The sequence below is a fragment of the Vipera ursinii genome (assembly GCF_947247035.1).
Source record: "Vipera ursinii genome assembly, chromosome: 2".
Classification (NCBI taxonomy): Eukaryota; Metazoa; Chordata; class Lepidosauria; order Squamata; family Viperidae; genus Vipera; species Vipera ursinii.
The window spans coordinates 56485038-56494782 of NC_139513.1; the positions used below are offsets into that span (position 1 = coordinate 56485038).

General features: G+C 42.7%; 1 protein-coding gene across 16 annotated transcripts in view; it reads right to left on the reverse strand.

Moving 5' to 3' along the window:
- The window catches only part of SLMAP (sarcolemma associated protein), an 83612-nt gene extending 74319 nt beyond the window's left edge, over positions 1-9293 (reverse strand). For 15 of the 16 annotated variants that reach the window (XM_083353854.1, XM_083353868.1, XM_083353860.1 and 12 more), the window contains exons 1-2: positions 9207-9293; positions 7692-9040 (exon numbers count right to left, since the gene is read on the reverse strand). In XM_083353854.1, coding sequence (XP_083209980.1) covers positions 7692-7889 — 198 coding nt within the window. In that variant the 5' untranslated portion in view covers positions 7890-9040; positions 9207-9293. The remainder of the gene's footprint in view (positions 1-7691; positions 9041-9206) is intronic. The other variant, XM_083353861.1, reaches the window with a different exon arrangement.
- Positions 9294-9745: the final 452 nt, after the last annotated feature.

A 9745-nucleotide genomic window follows, 5' to 3' on the forward strand; every position in this document is an offset into this window, starting at 1 on the left:
GTGTGTGTGTCTGTATCTGTGTGTATCTCTGTGTGTGTGTGTGTGTGTGTGTGTGTAGCATGCTAAAGAGATGTTCTTTTCCCAATCCCAGACATCACTGGTGTCTTCCTGTCCGGTGCCCCCTCCCGGCAAAGCAGGAGGTGGAGGACGTTTGCAGGAAGCAGTTTCCTCCGAGTCCAACTTTTATCTTGACTGATCTCTGGAGAGCAAGAGGAGGCGGCAGGGGAGCAGCACTCCCGGGTCCTGCACAAGGGAGGCTAACCCTTCTTGAAAAGGAATTCCCATTTCCAATCATGCATGGTAAGGATACTGGCTTGTTGGGGCAGACCTCCCTCACACAGTTCCCCTGCCACCCCCTCCTCCTCTCCAGAGATCTGCAGGGGAGACAGTGATCTGGAGACCAAGGTGCAGCCTCCATATTGGCCACTTCTACCTCTCCAAGCCCTCCTCGATTAAACATACATTATATATAAATTAGAAGGGACACGGTGGCTCAGTGGGTTAGGACACTGAGCTTGTCGATCAGAAGGTCGGCAGTTTGGCGGGTCGAATCCCAAGTGCCGTGTAGCAGAGTGAGCTCCTGTTACTCGTCCCAGCTTCTGCCAACCTAGCAGTTCGAAAGCACATAAAAATGCAAGTAGAAAAATAGGGACCACTACAGTGGGAAGGTAACAGCGTTCCGTGCGCCTTTGGTGTCCAGTCATGCCGGCCACATGACCACGGAGATGTCCTCAGACAAACACTGGCTCTTCGGCTTTGAAACGGAGATGAGCACCGGCCCCTAGAGTTGGAAACGACTAGCACCTTTACCTTTACCTTTATATATTAAATGAACACAGCCAAAAAGAAAACATAGCTAAATCACTAATTACAGGTCTTCACATATTTTCTGGAAAAAACCACCTTTATTGATGTCAGGAAGGAAGAGCAAACCTTATTAAGGAACTCTCAATAGGAAGGGAATTTAAGACCCCAAAAGGTCTCATTCTTTCTAATCTGCCTTCCCTTTAAGCCTTTAGTTCTCATTATTTTATTATTATGTATTTAAGAAGATCAAAGGCCTCCATAGCTCAGGATAATTACCTTAAAATCAGAACCCAAAAAAAATTAGTTAATCCACAATACCGCCCTATGAAGAATGAAGATGATCTTTGGGCCCTGAGAGCATACAGATGTCAAGTCAGAATATTACTGGCACACCTGTCAGCGACTGGAAGTGCATAAGTCCACGTACTTCCCTTTCCTGTCTCACAACTCAATCGATACATCCTTTAATTTCCAGACACATCTTTTTCTCATAAGCTCCTTAAAAAACCAACAAGGTATACTGTAATTAGCAGGAAAAATATATTTAGCACTTCTGAAAGTTCACAGCCTGCAGGTTGCTAGCAAAGTCGTCAAAGAACGTAGTCATTGATGCTAGAAAAGAATGACGAATCAATTTTGCAGCTCTCTCCTGTTACTACATCTTCTTACCTCTCTAGACTGTGGCCTGGGATTGCACGAGGGGCTAGCAGGCTAAAATCCAGTTGAGTAGTTTGCAGCCAGGTGCTCAGTACAGACCTTGCCAATGTGATTTTAACAGCCCAGGAAGGGATATGAAAACCCGAGGAAAATTTGGCAATCAATAAACCATAGTGGACTAAGCTTGTTTGCCCTATTTTGATTCTCCTCCCCAGCAGCAGCCCATGGATTTTAGAATTGCATGGCCACAAAAATAGAGGCCTTCAGTCTCCCAGTCCCTGCTGAGAGAGGGATTTGCATTTCGGCAAGAGTCAGGCCACACACCCCCAATCAAAGGAAAAACCTGAATCCAGCGTGTCAAAAGGCAGCCCAGCCACCACGCCCCTCCAGGGTGGGATTTGCAAGTACCTCCGTCTGCTTTGTTCTGCAAAGTGGCGCTCCCACCTGCCGCCATGCTGACAGCCCCGACTAAAGGCTGAGCGCTCCAGCCTCGCCCTGCCAAGGAAGGGGGTGGCAGCCGAGACTACAGCAGATTTGCAGCTTGTCAGGGGCACTCAGAGGCTGTCCAACTTCACTCCGGAATTTCGGGGTTGGAAAGCAGAGGGGCAGTACTGCATTTGCAGGCCTGGCGGCACCTGCTGCAGACTCACCTACTCCCCCCCCCGCAGCTACCTCTTTTAGAGCCTTCCTGGTCCCGATAGGCCTGCTGGCATACATCTGCCCGCTTTGTCCTGCAAAACGCGGCTCACCTGGCGCTCTCCATTCACACACACACATTCCTCCAATATCCTTTCCATTCACACACACAGGTCTCTCTCACCACTTCTCTGACAAAAGCCTTTTCTCTTCTGCCTCTTTCTCTAGAGCAGTGATGGCGAACCTTTTAGAGACCAAGTGCCCAAACTGCAACCCAAAACCCACTTATGTGTTGTCAGATGCCGGGTGGGCGTGACCCATTGGGTGGGCATGGCTGCAGTGGTAACGGCAGACTGGGTGGGACTAAAAAGTTCAATCAATCAATTCCAACTCTGCGAGATCTTTTTTTTTCCTGCGAGAAGTTGAAATTGATTGAGTGAACCTTTTTTTTTTGCACACAGTGGTGGAGGCCTAAAGCGAAAGTTTTATAAAACCCAGCTGAAGGCCTAGGACTGGGGCAACGGCGCACGTGCCCTCAGAGAGGGCTCTGCGTGCCACCTGTGGCACACGTGCCATAGGTTCACCAACACGGCTCTAGAGTCTTTTCTTTTCTCCCTCTCCCGCCAAAACTGCCTCCTTTTATAGCCTCTCCTGTCTCCACCCCCCCTCCTCCTTTCTCTTCCAGGTGAGCCAGAAGTGCCGATCCTGGGGCCTTTGTCTAACCCCAAGCAGCTCTGCAACTCCTGAGGACTCTCTCAAGGCAAGTCCTGCACTGTGCCACTTTGGCTAGTTCCATTCTCCCACTACACTTGGCTGGGCAAGGCCACGTACCACCTGCCAGGTGCCAAAGTACCACGGGTGGTACGCATACCACTGGTTGAAAAGCCCTGGACTAGAAGACCTCCAAGGTTCCTTCCAGCTCTATCCTATCCTATCCTATCCTATCCTATCCTATCCTATAATGTCTATGTAAGGTAAAGGTAAAGGTTCCCCTGCACATGCGTGCTAGTCGTTTCCGACTCTAGGGGCCGGTGCTCATCTCCGTTTCAAAGCCGAAGAGCCAGCGCTTGTCCGAGGACGTCTCCGTGGTCATGTGGCCAGCATGACTAGACGCCAAAGGCGCACGGAACGCTGTTACCTTCCCACCGTAGTGGTCCCTATTTTTCTACTTGCATTTTTACATGCTTTCAAACTGCTAGGTTGGCAGAAGCTGGGACGAGTAACAGGCGCTCACTCTGTTACGCGGCACTCAGGATTCAACCCGCCAAACTGCCGACCTTCTGATCGACAAGCTCAGCGTCCTAACCCACTGAGCCACCGCGTCCCTAATGTCTATGTATGCATATGCAAATTAACACATGCATTTTAACAATGACCTCATATTAAAACTGATAGCCTTCTATTGCTTCCACTAATAGTTACTGTAAGTCAACAATTGAATTAACATTAACTAAAAATGCTTAATGCCCATTTTAAGTCAGCACTGGAAAGCTAACTTTTGGAAAGCAAACATTTGAGATATATATAAAATTTCATTAAATTGTTAAGGTTCAAAAAAAAACTAAAGCTATGTGAATATACTGGAGCACCTCCAACAATTACAGTATTAGCTCTGCAGCAATGACTACATTAGTATCTCTGCAGGAAAATCCTGATCAGTAGGCAGTAACATCTCTCAGCTATTAATTGCAGATGTCACTTCTTTTCCAAATTCTAAAATAAAATATTGTTAATATTAAAGCTGTTTTAATTCAATATAAGAACAATTTTCTCCTCTTGTAACTAATGCTTTCTCTGTAAATTACTAACTAGAAACTGCTTCTGAGAACATTCACTATCTGGAGAAAGAAATGCCTTGCAATACTTAGGAACACAGATTAAATCTGACCAAAACATTGCACTTTTTATCCCAAAATTATTAGTCTGATTTTTTATTGATGGAAACTTTATTTGATTGTTTAAGATATTGTACTACATTACATGTTAGGTGTTCCCATAAATACTCCTAAATCAGACACATTCAACTCTTAAAATATTTAATAGTTACAGATTTTCCATTCATCAGATTTGATATAAGTGTGGCAAAAGCCTGAACCCTGATCTGATGTTAATTTACTGTGTAAAAGTGTTCAGATATAGAATATAGAATATTTAACAATTGACAAATGATATTCTAGGGTCATTATAGTCTTGATAATGAGCAACTGACTACAGATCACAGATTACAATTGCTCAAGGTACATATATATTTTCCCAGACTGCTTTCATTCTTTGACAGAATCTAAATATGTAAAAATAAGCCCACAAGGATCACTTTTCTGCCAACATCTCTGCTACACAATAGATAATACAGGTTAGACAAATCATTCTAGTGCCAGCAGTCACAAGGCCAATGGGATGGTGGGGGCCAAAGCATGCCAGAGATTCCAAACAATAACTTGAAATCTATCTTTTTACCCTTGTGCAACCTCAAAAATCTCAAGGATGATTCTGCTAGTTAAAAGTATGGTAGCACCTAATACTCTTTATCACTATTGTGACTGCCAGATGAATGGAGTACAAGTGTGGCCACATTAACTTTCGTGGAGGACAGCGATCCTGCAGATACCAGTACCAACTTTGAAAGCATTAAATAATAAAAGGCCTAATGTTTAAATTGAAGTTAAACAGCTCTCAATCTCATTTCAACCATTACAATATTTGTGCTTTTCAAATTCAACTATTTACAACTGCTTACAACTCCACTGTTCTCCATTCCTATTTTCAAGAGTTCATAATAAGGAATTATGTTCAAGAGGGCAAAGGTAAGGAGGATACATGTAGCATTGCTCCCTATCCACTGTGAACTAAGACAAATACATGTGACAACCAGTAGGAAGATAGCTTCAAGTAAGTGCATCCACTTTAGTGTGAGGTGAAAAGTGACAACTAAAGCAAGATATGCAAAATCTCCTATTTGTTCCAAGATTGTAGTATCCATATTGAAACTCGAAATTGTACCTCAGCTGAACAATCTGCCACTATGCAAAACTGTAGTATAGTTTTAAAATAATGTATAGAATTAGATATAGAAACATACTTGCAGAAAGTATTTCAGCATATTCAGTCTAACTAGAAAGATTGATTTTAGGACTGAAGACAGACTTTAGTGACAAATTAACCAGTACTATTTTAATACTTTCTTCCTTAATGTTAATTTTCACTATTAAAAATAACTCAAAGCAGGACCTTTAAAATATTACAAGAAATGTGAGTGGATTGTATATTTTGAACTGTTAATTTGCACCTTAAATACAAGTTACTCTACATTAAAGTCATATGACCTTCATGTTACAACTTATTCAACTTTCAGTTTGTTCTGTTTTTCCTATTGCATAATGTACAGGGGGAAAAAACATCCTTATCATGTCATGCCATACTGTGCCAGGTGGTAATTTTTGCTAATATATTAATTAGTAGCCTTTGCCAAAATAAACCAAAAGAGTAAAAGTATTTTCAAAATAATAAATGCATACTAACACTAAAAATTTATAGTCACTGAAAAATACTACAAGTATTTTTACTTACAAATTACAACAATTTATTTAGTGACTGGTTGTAATCACTGAATGAATGTTCAAAGTTACAAAAGCACTGAAAAAAGTGACTTGTTTTTTACACTTATAACCATTGCAGCATCTTCACAGACACTTGATCAAAATTTGGATGCTTGGCAACTGGCATGTATTTATGACAGCTTCAGTGTCCCAGAGTCTGACAAGGAAAATCAACAGGAAGCCAGATTCACTTAACAACCATGTTACTAACTTAACAGTGATTCACTTAACAATGGCGGCAAGAAAGGTCTTAAAATGGGACAAAACCTACTTATCAACTGAGCAAGGGAAATGTTGGGCTCAATTGTAGTTGTAAATTGAGGATTACCGGTACTTTAAACAAATGTAATTACTGTACAACTTGGATAGCTAAAGCATTGATTTGAACATATTGCAGCATCTGAATATCCGATTTTAGTTTCTACTTCAGAAAAATAGGTATTATGGCATGCTTAATATTTAAGAGTATCTGCCTTTATACCACAAAAATGTTTAATATAAGCTAAAGCTAAAATAATATATAATTCCTATGCGACCCAACATAGTCTTACCAAAAAAGAAGTTTTTATAAGAAACCTAGACTTTTCATTGTATCTTTCAGGAAATGATTGACTTGTTTTAAATGATATTAGTGACACGTTTGATCAAACCAGTCAATCAGTTGAGAACTTAGTTATGATTACTTTGTGTACCACTGATTTTTAAAAAACTTAATTTGTATCCAACCCATTGTATACATTCCATCACAGTGCTAATGTAAACTACAATAGCCAATATAGGTATTTCCAAATTTTTGTGCTAACTACAGGTAGTCCTCAACTTACAACAGTTCGTTTAGTGACCACTCAGTTACAATGGTACTGAAAAAAGTGATTTATGACAATTTTTCATAATTATGACCTTTGCAGCATCCCCATAATCATGTGATCAAAATTCAGATACTTGGCAACTTGTTCATATTTATGACTGTTTCTGTGTCCCAAAGTCATGTGATCAGCTTTTATGACCTTCTGACAAGCAATGTCAATGGGGAAACCAGATTCACTTAACAACCAGGTTACTAACCTATCAACTGCATTGATTCACTTAACTGTGGCAAGAAAGTTCGTAAAATGGGCCAAAATTCACTTAACAAAAGTCTCACTTAACAACAGAAATTTTGGGTGCCATTGTGGTCTACCTATACTTAAAATTAAATTGTATATTCTTAAAACTGGAATATTCTTGCTTAAATATATTTTAAAACATACAAACCAAATAAGGAAACATTGTTCAGATGCAATCAGTTATATTTTATGAAAGGTGAATATAACCATTACCCAAAGGAATCCTCAATAAAATATGTATCTGCTTGCCGTGTAAAGTTGGAGGTTTAAATTATAGCTTCAGAATATTTAAAAATTACTTCACTGAAGTATTGCTTTCCTCAGAATGACAAGCAAAAAACTAGCTGCATCATTAGTTATAGCATTCAATTTTTAAAAAACTGGAACATTTGTCCAATTTTAAATCAAATTATAATCATAAAAACATATAAGCCTAGGCCCTAGACAGTGGAGATCAAAATTGATTTATTTTTTAAATTAAAAGATTTATTACAGAAGCAATGAGTAAGGTACTTCTGATCAGGTATGGAAATATCTGTTATTCTTCAGACATCAAATTATATAGTACTAATGCAGTGTTGGAGACAATAAGTCAATAGTACTGTTTGAGATGGATGTGAAGTATCTGCATACAAGCCATTTCTCAATTTCAAGTATATACTAGTGCAATGAGAAGATTGTTGTCAGAATAAATTCAACAATTATTTCTAACACTTTACCAGCTAATAGGGCCAATTTTTGATAAATAATTTCTTAAAAACCATTACCTTGGGCAAAATGTTATAAAATTTGAAACATGCAAATCAACATTTCAATCTTCAAAAAGTTAGCAATATTAAAGTTACATGCATGATCATAAAATTTTCTTGAGCAATTTAAAATGTCTTACCTTTCCAGTCTTGTGGTCAAACCAGACAAGTGCATGATTCCTAGACAGGACTTTACAGTCAAAGGTGGCATTATTTTGAGCTGGTCGACATCGAGCCACTGATCGTCCAATTTTGACAGGCTCATCCAGGTAGACATGACGTTCTTGAAATGGATGAGAGTTCGGGCGGCAAGTAAAGATAGCCAAGGCTGAAGGCATTGAGGACAGATATGTGGTGCCACACCAACCAGGAAAGAAGAGAAACTCTTCTTGATCCAAGCCCCCCTCCACAGTTGATAAGCAAAGCTCCCACTATACTTCACATTAAAGCAGGACAAATATTACCTGCCATCAAGATCTAACAACTCATACCTCCAGTCTGTGAACTAAAAAGCAGGCAATAATCCAATAGAGAAGCCCCATTGTTTTCTTTAATAAGGTTTGTAGCACGTTTAAGAAGTTCCACTTTAATCCATCTCCCTCAGTGATGTGAACGAGCATATGACCATTCCAAAGAGAAACAAAACTTGTTCAAATTAAGGTGGAGAGAGTTATAAATCCAAGCGAACGAATGACTCACACAAAAATACTTGTTTGGGATGTACGCACTCTATCCTCTTCCGTAATCACTGCCCAAGCTTTTTCTTCACCAGAGAAACAATAAAAATTTCAGAGAGCGAGAGTCCAGAGGTTTACAAGACAGGAGTTAAGAACTGGAAAATGATCCAAGGATAAGTCTGTGGTTCGTCCAGTTTCACACATCAGCAGGATCAGGAAAGGGAGGGTGCCTAGCTAAAAAAAAACAGGTTCTCCCCCTCCCTAGGCAGCATAGGCCCAGACTCCAATTTTTCAAGGAGCCAACGGAAACCCCAGTGCGATCATTAAGGAAATGCAAGTATTTCCCCACACATCTTAGCGCAATACACCTGGCCACGTATCTGAGCCAGTGAATAACACGGGTCTTTCTCAAGTAGCGAGAAACGGACAGGAGGCTAAGTAGCCAGACGACGCCCGGTGAAAGCAGGGGTGTCGGGGTCCCTCCGCTGAGGGACTCTAAACCAACGCAGATAACTTATGGGGAAAGGGGGAGAAAAGCCATCCGGCGGCTCTGGCCGAGGGAGGTCTTGGAGCAAACGGCGGCAGAATCTCCTCAGGAAAACTGGGAGGGCGAAGGCCGGGGGAACCGCGGGCGACGAAGAGTCGGGACTGCAGGTGGCTGAGAAGGAAAAAAAATTCACTCCTCTCCCGAGGCGCCTTTTGCTCGCCCGCCGGAGCTCTGTCCCGCTCCCGCCCGGGGAGAGGCCTGGAGGCCGGACGCCTTACGAGCTGGGTGTCAAAGCGGCCGCCGTCAACGAAAACTTTCCCTCGACCTGTAAAAGCAAAACAAACCCGGTCAGCCTTCAGGGCTCAGGCGGGCCCCGGCTCGACCGCCCCTCGCGGGGCTTCTCCGCTCGGTCGAGGCGCGCAGGGCGAAAGGACAGCGGAACGCACGAGCCTCAGCGCCCTCCGCCCGCCAGCTCGCCCGCGCGCTCTTACCTTCCCAGCAGCAGCAGCAGCAGCAGGAGCGGCCATACTGACTAGAAACCTACCCGGTGTAGCAGCCGCCGCCGCCGCCGCCGCCGCGCTGCCGGGGAGGGGAAAGGGAATGAGAGGGGAGGAGCCGCTTTGCCATGGGCCTGACCAAAAAGAAAGGCTGACGGCCAGCCAGGAGCTCGACGCAGGCGCGAACTGAGAACGCGCCACAGGGAATCATGCGCACAGGGAACCACTGAAGCTCTCGGTGGGCTACTGGCAAGCCGTGGTTGCCCGTAACCTAGGAATGCGCTGCTGGCGCTGTTTCCGGGTAGTAAAAAAAAAAAGGGTAAAAACTCACCACAGGACTCAATGGAAAGGCCTCGGTGACCGAAGGAAATTTAAGTTCTGCAGATTTTTTTTTTCCCCCAGGAAGGGAGGTAGAGGGGAAAGCATCACGTTGAATGGTGAGGGGTGGAAAAGCGGACAGCCAATAGCTTTACCCGAGGAAGACGGGAAATCTAAGGCAAAACTGGATATCGTTACTCCACGGAACGAGTGAG